This window comes from Nannospalax galili, unplaced genomic scaffold (assembly GCF_000622305.1).
Source record: "Nannospalax galili isolate Female #2095 unplaced genomic scaffold, S.galili_v1.0 scaffold134, whole genome shotgun sequence".
Classification (NCBI taxonomy): Eukaryota; Metazoa; Chordata; class Mammalia; order Rodentia; family Spalacidae; genus Nannospalax; species Nannospalax galili.
The window spans coordinates 212,952-228,865 of record NW_008335593.1 but is presented as its reverse complement, the minus strand read 5'-3'; the positions used below and the strand labels follow the sequence as shown (position 1 = coordinate 228,865).

The 15,914-nt window shown below is 40.7% G+C and overlaps 1 protein-coding gene across 6 annotated transcripts in view; it reads left to right on the top strand.

Annotated features, from left to right (window-relative positions):
- The window catches only part of Erich1 (glutamate rich 1), a 176,028-nt gene that overhangs the window by 116,127 nt on the left and 43,987 nt on the right, over positions 1-15,914 (top strand). Inside the window, exon 6 of one of the 6 annotated variants that reach the window (XM_029562217.1) lies at positions 10,227-10,330. The exons of the other annotated variants lie outside the window; for them this stretch is intronic. Coding sequence (XP_029418077.1) covers positions 10,227-10,315 — 89 coding nt within the window. The 3' untranslated portion in view covers positions 10,316-10,330. Of the gene's footprint in view, positions 1-10,226; positions 10,331-15,914 lie in introns of those variants that run through there. 6 annotated transcript variants of the gene reach the window in all.

The window sequence follows — 15,914 nt, the reverse complement described above, 5'->3', positions numbered from 1 at the left end:
TATTCTTATCACACCATCCTCTGAAGAGGAGCAGATATATATTCATTAGTTCTGACCAGAATTTTTTAAAAGCTATTTGTGTATGCATGTATGTAAGTGCAGCTGTGTTGTACAATGCCAGACAAGGCCAGAAGAGGGCATCGGGTTCTCCTGGAACTGGAGTTATGGACAATTATTAGCCACCATGTGAGTGCTGGGAATTGAACTCCATTCCTCTGCAAGACCATCCAGTGCTCCTAACCACTGAGCTCCTTGACCAGAATTTCCTAACTTACTCATGCAACTGCATTTTTTCATTTTTAAATACATTTCCTAGATCATGACTCATGAATATTATCCATTTTTTAAGATGTTTAGTTCTGTCTACATGTATGGAACTCAACCCATTAGGCATCTTCTAACTTAACTCTCCCCTCATAAGTAGACAAGTATATCTAACCTCTATCTTCTGGTTTTTTGTTTTGTTTTTATTTTTGCTATGCCTAATTAAAAGTGCTCTTTCATTTTGGGAGTATTTTACACTTCACACACTCGGCTTATTCAATGAGGTCCTTACTCTCTAAATAATGCATTGACTATGTGTCTTACATAAATTGTTTGTGTAATACAAAGGGTTATTTGATCTCATATTTAATTCACTGTCATCTCTTTTTAAATAAAAGTTGGAAATTAACATAAATATTTTAATTTAGGTAAGTGAATACTAGTAAACACAATTTGCAAAGATTTCATTCATCCATGATGAATGAGTAACACCTGTCAAGTGGTGCTGATTATCTTTTCTGATGGTTCACATTCAAATACCTTTACCTGTAGTATTCACCCAGCCATCTTGAAAGCAAGTATTGAGGGCTGTTGCTTTTCTGTTTTAACTCTGATTGTCATGAGCATAAAGCTTATACCTCCTGTGGCTTAGGAAAGCTAAACCTGGCTCACTCTCCAGCCCCAGCCTTCCTCCTGACCAAAAGAAGCTAATTCAGAAGAGGGAAAATAAAGTAACAGCATATCTTTCTTCAAATTCCTAAGAGAAAATGAATTCGTACTGTAGAGAAATACTCATTTTGTATACCTCCTGGTATTAACCATTTAAACTAATTGAGAGTTTCATTCCCACAATGTAGTGTTGGAAGTCTTCATGTCCCTCAGAACAAGCCTAATTCTACTGTACTGAGAGGGCTGGTGGGAGCCTGAAGCTTGACAGAGCTTTTCCCCAGCACCGCTGAGCACAAGGACACAATCCTGACTTGAGACTCGGCCCTTCAGAGTTCTGCAGCTTCAATGCTGGCACCTCCTCCAAGTCATCTCTCCCCCTTCTAAGGGCAGTAGCTATCTCCACATTTGCACAGACAGAACACATCATGTGCCCTTAATGTGCTGAGCTGTGTAGATGCAGGACAGCAGGGGGTGCCTGAGACTGAGCCAGGTTTGGCTTGCTACCAGCCCTTGTGGTTGCTCACACCGGTCACCCTTTACCCCTTCTGAGACATGGTCTTTTATTCCAGAATGCTCTTACCAGCTTCCCTTTCCCACTGTATCCTTTTTTATCAGGACATTAAACTCATAATCCTGCTTTCTTTCCATCTCTCATCCTACCTCTCCCCAAGTCTACCTGGTCCCCAAGACATCTGTCCTTGCATGAACCTTGAAAACAGGTGGCCCCTGAGGCTCTGCCTCACTCTTTCAGTCCTTTTCTCTTAAAAGGCAGTGGTGCCACATCCAGATGGCCCCTTCGCCATGTCCCCCAACAGCACCCTGGTTTCATTCCTTGCACAGCTACTTATGAAGTAGTCTCCTGCACACTACTTCATGCTGGTATGTCCTATTCACATTCTGCTTCATCAAGGTGATACCCAATGTTTTGTGGCAACATCCCTGGATTGTACTTAGCATTAATCTTGCCTGACTCCCAGGTACCATGGGCCTGCTCTGATCAGCTTCAAGGACACAGACTTGGCTTCTTTCGAAATCTCAAGTTTTCTTCTCAGTCTCTGTTACAAATATTTCTTACCTTGCCCATCCCTATAGACAGCATTACTTAATGTTCTGCATCCATCATGAGTTCATTGTAGAAGGAAAAAACTGACATAGTGCTTAATACAGGAAATCGAAAACTGTTCTTTCTGTGGCAGGAGTGAAACAAATTGACCTGTTGCCAGTAGCAGGCAGCCCAGGAAATGCTGCACTATGGTGGTGGTGAGCATGAGTCAGTGCTGCTAATAAATGGAACTGCAGCATCCTGTCCTCCATGTTGTGTGCCTGCAAACCATTAACCAAGTGTGTCATTCACTGACCACCTCATTACGGAACATTCCCTTGGTAGCATGAACTACTAAGCAAGTGTTTACACTCCATGTCCACTCTGATGGCCTGCATGTTTTCCATGAACCTCTTATTTTTGTTCATTTAAAATTTCTGATCATGTAGGATAATCCATCTAGATTTGCACCTGCGAATCTCTTCTCAGGCAAAGCAGAAACTTAACACATCTTCTTCAACAAGTTATAACTTTCATATGGCCCAGAAAATCTACTCATCAGAAAATATAAACCAAATATCTATGCATATACACAAACCTGCACATACAGGAGGCCAAGCAGCAACACAGGAGTCATCATACTAAGTACCCAAATGCCCCAATAAACATCTAAAAAAACAGTAAAAATTCTCAGAGCCAAATATATCAGGAGGTTTGAATCAGCAAAAGCTTGCTGCACCTAAGAAAAGATATGGAAAGGTATAAACTTCAGGAGATTTTACTTATTGAACTCAGAGATAGAAAACGAAATAGGGTGCCAAGGCCTGGGAGAGAAGAACGAGGAGTTTGTATTTGGGAAGGTGAGAGAGTCCTGGAGATGGTGGTGATGGATGATGGTAACAGCTGCAGTTATGTGATGTTACAATGCCACAGGACTGTGTACCTCATCAAGCTAAGGTGGTCTGAGGACACAAGAAAAACAGGCACACAAACTCGGTTCCTTTTTAGTGGCTCTCACAACAGTCTTTGGATGCCAGGTGTATGTCTTCCCCACCCATCAAATAGATAATCAATTATCTGCAGATACCAGCTGGGCAGCCTCCAATTCAATTTGATTGTGATTCTTCCATGAGGCAGTGTCAGACTCCACAGATTGGGACTCAGGCCCAAAAATGGCTCCCACTTCAGGACCAATTGCAAATCTAGGCCTCCAGAATTTCCCCAACTTCCAGTTGGGGTTCCCACAACCTTCTATTTAGGTCTGATTAATTTACTAGAGTGGCTCACAAAACTGAAGAAACATGCTTCCTGGTTTATCATGAAGGATCCTTGGAGGGATACAAAAAAAAACAATTAGATGAAGAAACACTCAGGGATCCATCAGTAAGGGTCCTGAGCATCGGTGCTTCTGTCCCCAAGGAACCAAGGCCTTTCTGATACATGAAATAAGTTCTTATTCACCTCTTGGGATCCTCCATGTGCTCAGCGTCCTGAGGTATACAGATGTTTATAGATTATCCATTGAGGTTATAGCTGAAGCATAGATATGTAGAAAGGTGATTTCACAAAAGGGTGTGACCTAAATCCAACTAAGTGGGGAGACCCAGCAAGGCCAGTCTGTTCAGATTCCTGACCTCTGCTCAGCATTTCTTCCTATGAAGAAGAGATCCCTGAATGGGGTCTTGTGATATCTGTCATACAAGGCAGTTCAGAATTTCTTTATGGCCAGTTCCAAGAGAGATGGCAGGGGAAGATAAAGCACATTTTTAGTTTCTATGACTAACCCTCAAAAGAGAACAGAGTAGGTAAAAAGAGGTTAAGGGAATACTTTTACTTTCTGCGGCTACACACTCCCAGCATTATCACAAAACACTTTCACCTTGATCACTCTTAACCCTTCCAAAGCTGCATCAGGAAACAAGAGCAAAAGCCTTTAACAAAAGAAGCTGTGATTGTTTTAGTCATTTTGCAAAAAACAAAAAAGAGAGCTGTAGGAGTTAGGAGCCAGAGACAAAACCCAAAATATATATGCTACAATATTATAGATGGTAGATTGCATGTTATCCTTGTTGCTATGGCCTGAATATTTGTTTGTTTCCCCAAACTCCTATGTTGACCCCCCCCACACACACACACACTCAAGGGAAGGAGGAAGAGGTGGGGCCTTTAGAAGGATGATTTGGGAAGTCAAAGGGTGGAGCCTCATGACCAGATTAGTGCCTTTATAAAGGATATCTAATGAGCCCTATAGGCCCTTCCCCCATGTGAAAAAACATTAAGAAAGTACTAAGAACAAGGAATTGGGTCTCACCAGACCCTGAACTCCTGGTCCCTTGGCATTGTACTTAAACCTCCAACATTAAATTTCTGTAGTTTACAAGCCACCTAGCCTGTGGTATTTGTTATATATCCCCTGAATGTATTTTATCAGTATGATTTAATAGTCACCCAAAAGATAGCTTCAGTCCTTGTGTTCATTGCAGGTAGGAGCTAAGACATCCTCAAGGGTAATCATAGATTATCCAGGATCTTAAAACCCTGCTGGCCATATCCCTTCGTCAGCACTGGCTACTCACCTGTGTGGTCCTTATTTTCCTCTCCTGTTGGATGTCAACAAGTTCTTTGGCCTCTGTGGTGGCCATGTGGCCTCCACCCCATTCCTGGGGCTAGTGATCCCATCCAGCAGGACTTACCACCTACCTATTCACTGTCCCTGGGGAGGGGGAGGGTTGCAAGATTTCAACCACCATATTGGATGACAACTCCCACAGCAATCTACATCTCAAGGCTTCAAGGCTGGATTTGCCTTGGGGGTTCTGAACCTGTCTTCTAGCCAGGGATTTTCCCTGCCTAGTGTGAGGCCATCCGATGAGCAGAGCCACCACACAGCTGTAAAGGCCTCCCAAAGAAGCTGTCAAAGGTCACAAGAGTGCTGTGGGGATTGAGGGGTGGTCTGTTTACCACATGACCCACAGCAAATGACACCTCTGGGAATAATAAGAAAGCCTGCCTTTTCCTGACCTCTTTTGTCATCCAATTTTACAGCATATAATCAATATATTATTTCCTATAATAGCATTTTTTTTGTCTCTTTGAAGCAGGGTCTCCCTGTAGCCCCAGCTGTCCTGGAACTCACTATGTAGACTGGGCTGGCCTTGAGCTCACAGAGATCCGCCTGCATCTGCCTCCCAAGTGCTGGAACTATAGGCATGTGCCACCATGCCTGGCTATAATAGCATTTTTAAATTCATGAATAACATCTCACTGTAGAAAAGTTAATTCCATGGAGTGACATTTTTACAGAAGGCCTGAAGTTTTCCCACCAGTATTTCACATTTGGGTATTATACAATTGTTCTGGTAGCAGGCCGCATTTTAAAGATAGGAGAGGCAGTGTAACTCATGTGTGATGTTATCTCATCTCAACAATGCCCTTCTTAGATGAGTTTACATTAAAAAAAATCACATACAATAAATAAGATCCATCCCCTCGGCCTACCAAGAGTCCCATCCCTGTAAGTTACTGTCTCTCCCTCTTCCAGCAGCCATCAATTACCAAAAATTCCTTAGGTTAGACTAAGGTTTCTTACCCACTTCCCCATGTCTATGCTGAGATTTTGTCTGATTTTAGCTTGCATAGAATTTGTGCATGCTGTTACCATTGCTGTGCATTTATATAAGTAACCAACCAGCTGTCTGAAAGACTCTGTTTCCTTGTAGTAATCTACCCCTTCTGGCTCTTACAATCCTTCTGCCTCAATGATCCCTGAGCCTTGGGAGGCAGAGGATTGAAATTGGTGTCATACTCAGGGATAAACACTCTTGGTCTCTTGTTCCCTGCATTGGCCACACGTGGGCTTCTGTGTTGATCATCCTGTACTGCATAAGGAAACTTCTCTGGTAAGGATGGATGATGCATTCATCCTATATGTAGAGATTACATTGAAGATGTGTCACTTAGGGTTGAGTTTCTCACATATACTTATTCTAGCATTTGACTAGTTCTGGAACTATGTAATAGTCTCCATCTGTTGCAAAAAGAAGCTTCTTTGATGAGATGAAAGTTACACTTGTCTGTAAATATGAGGGTACATATTTAGAATATGTTGGTCTAGGGATGTGGCAAAAGTAAGTTTTTCTCTAGGATCTATGACCTGTCCAGCCATGTGTATTTGAGTTTATAGTACCACACATGAATTCCTTCCCATTGAGCGGACCTTAATTCCAATGAAGCAGCTGTTGATTACACCCAAGATAAAAGTGCCACTACTGCACCAATAACAAAAGTTTCCTAAGCCAGTCGTTGTTGTTTATTAGACTTTATAGATGAGTAGGACCATTGACTTGTTTTCTCCCTTGGCAGCTTATATTGTATCCTCTGATACCATGAGAGCTAGTCTTCAGGGAAAAGGCTTCCAGGTCAGTTCCAGCTCCATTGCTCCAACTCCTGTCTTCAGTAATAGGGTCTTACTTTTAATTTCTAGGAGGCAAGCAAGGGCACTGGCAATACTTTGTGAAATTATGAGAGTCTTGGACTACCCTGACCAACAACTGGAAGGGAAGTTTCTCTTGCCTGGAACTGTGTTTTTTTGTTATATAGCCTTCAGCATGTACACACACACACACACACACACACACACACACACACACACACAATACAGTACAATACAATGCGTGCGTGTCAGTAGGATTTTTGAACTAAAACATTTCCATCTGCTTTTTCATACCACCTGAGCATTATTTATTTCTCTTCTCACTCCCCTGTATAAAGCTCCCTACTTCCTCCCCAGTTAAAATATCCCCCTTTCCCCTATTTCCCTTTTGAGAGCAACTGTCTCCTACTAGCCCCCTCTCACAAACTCCTCTTTCCTCCTTTACCCACATAGTTCCTTTCTATTTCCTCGCTCCTGTGGTTACTTCAGGATACATACTTATATCTAGAGATTTGGAGCTAAGATCCACAAATGAGAGAGGACATATGTCATTTGTTTTCCTGAGTCTGTGTTACTTCGTATAACAGTCTCTAGTTCCATCCATTTACCTGCAAATTTCATGATTTCATTTTTCTTTACCACCAAGTAGAATTCCCAGGGGTTTTGTTGTGTTGTATCATCATTTTCATTTCATTTCAGGAATACCTTCATTTCTTTCTTGACTTCTTCTTTGACCCATTCATTACTCAGGAGTGTGTTGTTTAAGGAGTTTCCATGAGTTCATGTAGTTACTAGAGCTTCTTTTTCTGTTGATTTTAAGTTTTATTTCATTGTTGTCTGATAGAATGCATGGAATTATTTCAATTTTTTTGTTTTTGTTGAGGTTTGTTTTGTGCCCCAGCACATGGTTAATTTTAGAGATACTTCCATGGGCTGCTGAATAGAATGTGTATTCTTTTGTGCTTAGGTGAAATATTCTGTAGATGTCTATTAGGTCCATTTAATATATGATATCATTAGAATTTCAATACCTATTTGTTTCTTAGTGTCATTTGCTTGGAATATTTTTTCCCATCCTTATACCCTAAGATAGTGCCTATCATTGAAGGTGAAACATGAGTTTCGTATAGACAACAGAAAGCTGGATTTTTTTTCTTAATCCATTCAACTAGTTTGTCTTTTGACTGGGAGTTGAGGCCACTGATATTTAAAGTTCTTATTGAAAGATGTGTATTGGTTACTGTTATTTTAATTTCCGTTTGTGTTCTTGGTCCTATTTTGTGTTTCCGTAATTACACCCTCATTTGTTTTCTTTCCTTAGTCTCTTAGGTATGATTATGTCTTTCTTCAGTTCTTTGTATCACTTTGAGTGTTCTGTCTAGGACCGGCTCTGTGGACACGAATTCTTTCAGTCTATTCATGCCATGGAAGAGTTTTCTTTCACCTCCGACTATGATAGGCAGTTTTTCTGGGCGAAGTGTTCTGTGTTGGCATCTGTGATCATTTAGAACTTGGAATACTTTGCTCCAGGATCCTGTGGGTTTTATGGTTTGCATTGAAAGGTGAGTTGTAAATCTGATAAGCTTTCCTTTATATGTAACTTGTTTTTCCTCTTGCAGATTTCAGTATTCTCCATTCTGTACATTTAGTGTTTTTACTATGATATGCCATGGGGAGTTACTGTTCTGGTCTTATCTATTTGGTGTTCTGTGTGCTTCTTGTATCTGTATGGGTATGTCTTTCCTTAATTTATGGACATTTTCCTCTATAATCGTGTTGAAGATCTGGTCAATTCTATTCACCTGAGATTCTTCTTCCTCTGTGCCTATGATGCATAAATTTGGTCTTTTCATGATGTCCCCCATTTCCTACATTTTCCATTCCTGTGTTTTTTAAATTTTTAAATATTCTTTGCTTGTAGTCCAATTCTTCAACTTTATAGTCCAGTCTTGAAATTCTGTTTTCCATTTCATCCATTCTGTTGGTGAGACTTTTTCCTGTCATTTCAAATTGGCTTCTTGAGTTTTTCAATTTCATCTTCATTTTGGTCTGAGTTTTCTTCAATATTTCTTTTTGTCTTTTTGAGACAGGATCTCCCTGCAGCCCCAGCTGTCCTGGAACTTACTATGTAGACCAGGCTGGCCTTGAACTCACAGAGATCTGCCTGCCTCTGCCTCCCGAGTGCTGGGATTAAAGGCATGCTCCATTACGCCTGGCTCTCTTCAAGCTCTGAATTGTCTCTGTCATTTCATTTATCCATATATTTGTATTTTCTTCTGCTTCAGTCAGGAGTTTATCCTTATCTTCTTTGTGTTTGTTGTTTGTGTGTGTTAAATTGATTGAATTATCGGGGCTGGAGAGATGGCTCAGCAGTTAAGAGCACTGACTGCTCTTGCAGAGGACCTGGGTTCAATTCCCAGCACCCACATGGAGGCTACAAACCATCCTTAACTCCAGTTCCAGGGGAATCCTTCTGACCTCCAAGCATGGGTGCACTCACATACATGCAGACAATACACTCATACACATAAAATAAAAATAATAAATAAAATATATTTTTTAAAATTTGAATTATCTCATCATGTTTATGATTGCTCTTTTAAATTCTGTGTCCTGGGATTCCTCCAAGTAGTTATTATGTAGAACACGTCTATAGGACTGGTGAGGTTTGGCGGGCACATGCTATTTCAGTTTTTCATATTATTTTATTTTTTTTCATTGTGATCTGTGTATGTGGATTTCTTTTGTTGTTTGTGTGTCTGATATGAAACTGAAGCCTGCCTTTGTTGAGTTAAAGTTTGATTCTGTTCATATTGTTGACATAGCTTGGTTGCATTCTGATTCGGTATGAATAGATAGCTGATCTGGGCTTCAGGTTCTCTCTTTTGATTTATCATTGGAGGGACTAGATGGATCCAGGCAAGCTGGTCAGGAGCTCTCCAGGAAGGTGAAGGAGTATGGGCCCAAATCAAGATGATGGGTATCACCTGGGCTGGTTATAACTAAATAAGCAAAGAAGGTGTAAGCCCTGGAATCAAGTGACTGGGGCCAGTCATAAAGCACACTCTAGCAGCCACAGTAGGACAGGGCAAAGGCCCAAGGAAGGCTTATGGGAATAGTATGAGCTGGTTCTTACTAGCTAGTAGAGAAGGCTTGAACTCTGGAGTAGTGGGAGGGACTGGAGGTTGTCCCAAAGCAGGGGAATGGGCACAGTGGGATTTGGGTAACTCACCCTACTAGTCAGGGGCTTCCCAGGAGCCTCTATGGGACCATATTTCAGATTTTAAAAAGCATTTTTCAAACAGATGACCAGTCTAGGAATGTTCAATATGTCAGATGATTTCTGTTCTGCTGACTGGGGCTAGCTTACTGACCTTCAGCAACGGCAATGCCAAATAGTTACTGTGTCCCATGAGTTCATCCATAAATTGTTAAACTGAAGGTGCAAATGAATCCCAACAGGAGTCCCCGCTACTCTTCTGACCACACTTCTAAGATAACACACCCTTGTCCCACATACTCATAATAAATCTGCCAGACTTCACCCAGGCCCTACTGTTACCATAAGGCAGTGTGAATTTGAGTCAGATGGTTCAATTTCAGGGGCTGTGATCAATCCCTACAAAGGCCTAGGAAGTAATCAGCTTCTCTGTCTACCAGAGAAAGCCAATTCATATGCAAGGACTTGAAGAAGCAGTGGTACTGGTATCTGGGGTCCTTCCAGGGTGAACCTGGGAGCCACCTAGTTCTAAGTTTCTGAGATCAGTTAGGTTTTCCCCATGAGATTTGACCTAATGCACTAATTTCCATGTCTTTCAGGGATGGCTATGAAGGTTATGCTCCACAAAAAGCAATCAAATGCTCTCTATCTTTGGGTTTGTGCCAACACTTTTTCATCAGCAAGTTGAATGAGCTTAACATTTTACCAACTTTAAAAAGAACTTTCAAGGTCTGGAGATGTGGATTAGTGGCAGAGCACTTGCCTAGCGTGTACCAGTTCTGGATTTTAGTACCAGCCACATACATAATAAAAGATGTTTGCCTTCTTCACAGTTCCAGTAATCTAGCAGAATAAATAGAGAACTACAGGAAAGTAGACAGAGAACCACAGACAGGTAGGTATGAAGCATCACAGACAACTGACCCAAGAGAACCAGTTTGCTGAGCAGAAACAGCTCTAGACCGCACTGGGAAAGCCAACTTTAAAATATAATTAACAAATTGCTGGTTGTTCAATACAAGGCAGCTTGAGAGCTGTAAGGGGACTCATAGGAAACCACACCATTATGAATTTTACCTCCAAGAACTCACCCAGGCTGTCCTAGTGACTACCTGAGAAAAATCCTCTTATGGTTCCAGCATGGGGAGAAGAAAGACAGCCACACTAAAATACACATAAAGTATTCTGGCTTGTTTTTTATTTGTTTTGCTACACTAGAGACCATTTCCAAAACATACCATTTTTCCTTTTCAATGCCGGTGATCAAACCCAGGACTCTGCATGTGCTAGGCTAGCACTCTATTACTAAACTATACCCCTAGAGTTTATTGCTTTTAAAAAGAAATTATTTTGCCTGAGACTGAGATAGGAGGGAAAGTGAATAAATAGTCACTGTAGCCATCCCACCTCACAGGATAGGATGAAGACTGGGAAGCAGTGTTAAGGCCACAGCACAGGGCATGGGCACTCTTAAGGACTGAAAACTCACAGGAATGGAGAACATTTCCTACACTTTCCCACCAGGTCCATAATGTACTGTCTGATAACAACAAAGAGAGACTGAAAGCACTAAATACCAAGCTTACAGAAGAAGTTGCAGGAAAACCCAGAAGACAGCAGGAGAGACAAAACCAAGGTACTACAGGAACTGCAGCCTCTAACCCTCAGCTGGAACAACTGTAGTTGGAGAACATGCAAACTCACCGTACACTAGTTCCTCTATGCAGTATACCACACCAGCTTTCAACAAGAAATCACAAGGCACACTAAAAGACAAAAGAGAATTTAAGGAGACAGAACAAGTAGGAACCGGACTTAGAAATGGCAACAATGCCACACCAGGTATTTAAGACAACCATGATGAAGATACTGAGAGCGCTAATGAAAAAAATGGAATATACAACATTAGGTGACTAATATAAGCAAAGAGGTAAGACCTCTAAAAAGGAATGAGAAATGTTAGGAACCAAAACACCATGCCATAAATAAAGAATGTCATTGAGACTTGTAGAGAGGAGGAGAGTTTGACAAGGAGGAGAGAGAAGTGAGAAGGTAGGTGAGGGTTATCAGAATGCATTATACACAAGTCTTTAGTTGTCAAAGAATACATTTAACTTTTCTTAATTAAAAAAAATACTTCTGATTGTGTCTGGAGAGATGGCTTAGTGGTAAAGAGCACTGACTGCTCTTGTAGAGGACCCAGGTTCAGTTTCCAACACCTACATGGCAGCTAACAACTGTCCTTCTATAACTCCAGTTCCGGGGCATCTGATGTCCTCTTCTGGTCTCCGTGGGCGTTGCAAGCATGGGTGCACTTACGTACATACAAACAAAACACTCATACACATAAAATAAAAATAGATAAATAAATGAAAAAAATATTTTGTAAAATGCCTCTGATTGACAGCTGAGTAGAGAATCTGTGATCCTGAATATATATGTCAACAGAAACTTACAAAATTAAATATAAAAACCTGGGGCTAGAGAGAGGCTCAGTGGGTGACACGCTTGCTACATAAACAAAAGGACCTGAATTTGGATCCCTAGCATCCAAGTTTTAAGAACCAGGCATGATTGTACATGCCTGCAATCCAGGAAGGCAGAGGAAGGGGGATCATGGGGGCTTGCTAGTCAGTCAGCTAGCCAGTGGGTAATAAGTACATGAAACAAATTTTCTAAAACAAGAAAACACATGTTTTCAGGGACTTGTAGATTAAAGCAAGATGCTGTACATATTTGCTAGAATGACCGAAATCCAGAGCAATAATAATACCAAGTGCTGGAGTGAATATGGAGCAACAGGAGCTTGCAGTCTTTGCTGATGGGGATGTGCAACAGTACAGATAGTTTGGCATTTCCTTAGAAAATGAAATATACTCTTTTCAGCAACCTAGCAGCTGGGCCCCTTGGTATTCTCCCAAATAAACTGAAAATATGTGCATACATTACCTACACACAGATGTTTACAGTAGCTTTATTCATAACCACAAAATTCAAAAACAACTAAGACGGTTTTCAGTAGGTGAACCAATGAATAAACTGTGGTACACTCTGACCATGAGCTAGTATTCATTGCTAAACAGAAATTAGAGGAGGCCTCCAGGCAGGGACTTCTCTGAAAATGTTGAGAACTACTGCAGTGGAAACTTTAGCAGAACTAGCCAGATCTTCCCAGGCACCCAGGGCTCCAGGCATGTTTACAGAGCCGCCAAATGTACGAATGGAAATGAGGAGAATCACAGCCTTTTAATTAGTATCTTGTGGATAACATCTCCCTAAAACAGACACAGCATTGGAGTTAATTAGTGTAGGAGTCAATATTCTCAGAAACATACTAAAATTAAGAATAATATGGATATTTGTTTTGAACATGGTCACCTGAAACAGAAATCTGTTGTTGTTCTTGCTGTAAAAAAATGCATAAGGAGACTGCAGAAACCAGGTGGTACATAGAGAAACGGCTTCTAAGCTCCTGCTGTAGAGACTATGGTGCTATTCATGTGACAGACACCATCAGAACACAAAGATCAGAGAACCTGAAATGAATGGGACAGGCATTGGCCACCCTGGTTCCCCTAGAGTCTACACTGAAGATATTGGAAGGAAAACTTTGAGTAAAACATGTCACCAGAAAAAAAAAGAGAACTGCAGGAGAAGAGAAGGAAGAAAAGGACAACGGAGAAGAAGGACGAGGATGGAGGATAAGCAGGAGCGATGAGCTGTGTAACTATGAGAAACCATAGAGGGACTTTTATTTTGAAAAAAATTAACTCTTTTTAATGAATTTTTTTTGAGAAGCATTTCCTTACAACAGCATTGACATATTCAATAACAGTTTTCTGAGCTAAGATGCATCTTTTTCAAAATTGGCTGTAAATTTTTAGGTTTACAGTTGAATTAATACAGTTATACAATATTGTACTCAGTATAAACCCTATAAGGCATAAAATTAAATGAGGTTTTGACCTTTAAAAAAGATCTCCATTTCATTATTAGATTACAGTTTCATACAGAAAAATTCATTTTCAATGCAATTGACATTAAGATATTTGCACATACATTTCTAATCTCTATATATCTGATTATTACTAGTCACAGTCGGTTACTTTCTGAACTCCTTGGCATCTGAGCATGGATATAAAGTCACCAGGTAGATTTCAATGGTAATGTTTTCACATTTACTAATTATTATTATTATTATTAATCATTTTTTATTTTTAATAACTACATGACTAGAAGAAGCATTTCACTACAGATTTAACATATTCAGTAACACACTCCAGAGCAAGAGTACATCTCTTTCACAAGTGGGTGCAAGTTTCTAGGTTCACAGTTGAGTTAATACAGTTATACAATATTGAACTCAGTATAAGCCCTGTACGACATAAAATTGAATGAGTTTTTTAATCTTTAAAAAAGGTCTTCATTTCATTTTAGAATATATTGTTCCTTGCAGAAAGACTCATTGTTTTTGCTACTAACACTGAGATGTTGGCGCATGCATCTCTAATCTGTAGGCATCTGATTATTATTAGTCGTAATGGGTTGCACTTGGATCCTTGGCACCTGTGTGTGTCTATGAAGTCATCGGGTAGATTTCAATGGTAATATTTATCACCTCTACTAATTAGGATGACATAAATGTTCATGCTTCCTCCTCAAATATAATACATTTTTAAAATTTGTTGATTTTTTTGGGTGTGTATATCACACAGAATATCCCAAACCATCTTATTCAACTATACACCCACTTCCCAGATGGCACCCTCCCATAGCCTCCCTCCCCCAACTAGAGCCCTTATACTCTAATATCCCTGCTACTGTCTGCTGTGTTGTCGGCACCCCAGCCAACCCCCACTACTTGCCCTTCTGGTGAATCTACTCAGCCTATCTAGAGATCTTTTTTTTAAAGAGGGTCAGCTGTTCCTATTCTAGCAGCAATCAGTTGTCAATACTCCTTTAGATAAGATTAGGGTCTACTGTTCATTTGCCCAGTTCTATGCTGGGTTACTATTTGGGAGTCCCTTTGATCATCCTGGCCAACAACTCAAAAGAAGGTATCTCCTATGTGGCATTGTTGCTTGTTATGAAGCCTTTAGCTATGCATATGGCCTCTTAAGAAATTATATTGGCCCCTTTAATCTTTGGTTATACTTTCATTTTGGATGTTTAAGACCATACAGTTGGTCCCAATAAACAAATTTATTTTTACTCTAAGGTCATTTGAGGATCTGTTCCTCAGGGGTCATATGGGCTTGGGAGGAGCCCCTAGCTCCTTGCTTTTACCAGTTCTGCCTATGTGAAGATAAATCGAAGGTCCTGTTTGACCATGGTTGGCTTCACTTGGAATCATGGAGGAAGTGATTCCTCTGTGTTCACCCTCCTCTTTGTAGACTGGACACTCCTTCAAGTCCATCTCGTGGGGTCTCCTCGGCCTCCTTGATCAAGAGGACAGATGATCCACTACAATTACAGGACATTTTGAAAGATGCTCATAGTCCCCTGGAACTAGTCGACTTAGGAGGGCAAGGAGCAAAAACTGTCCTTTATGTCCCTCTGACCAAATTAGTATAGGCCTCAAAGTATGTCTGTTAAACATCCAAGAAGGTTAGTTCCACCAGTCTGGAACTTTTAATTACTGTGTGCCATGTAGATAAATTGTGGGCAAAGACCAGTTGTTCTCAGATAAACCATACCTAGACATTTATTTCTTGATCTGCTGCGTATAAGTTTGTCAGTAGGTTGTAGGGGTAATATGGTTCCCTCTGGTTTTAAAACCTCTCGCATTGTCTCACCCCTCCACCATAGTTTTCCCACTTAAGGTGCCCTCATTTCCCCCCTTTCTCTCTTAATAATACACTTCTCCTACGGTCCTACCTCTGCAGATAAACCATACCTAGACATTTATTTCTTGATCTGCTGCGTATAAGTTTGTCAGTAGGTTGTAGGGGTAATATGGTTCCCTCTGGTTTTAAAACCTCTCGCATTGTCTCACCCCTCCACCATAGTTTTCCCACTTAAGGTGCCCTCATTTCCCCCCTTTCTCTCTTAATAATACACTTCTCCTACGGTCCTACCTCTGTTGAGCTCCTTTCCCCTTATCCCCTAGGTTCCTTGTATACCCTTCCCTCCCCCTCCCTTAAACAAACCCAAATTTTATCTATATCTCCCTTATCAACGCCTGTTTCCTACTGTTCTTCTCTATCAGGTTCTTTCTTTTCCTTTACCTCCCTGTTTCCTTTTCATTATCCTGATTCCTGTAGTTATGTCTGTATACACACTCACTT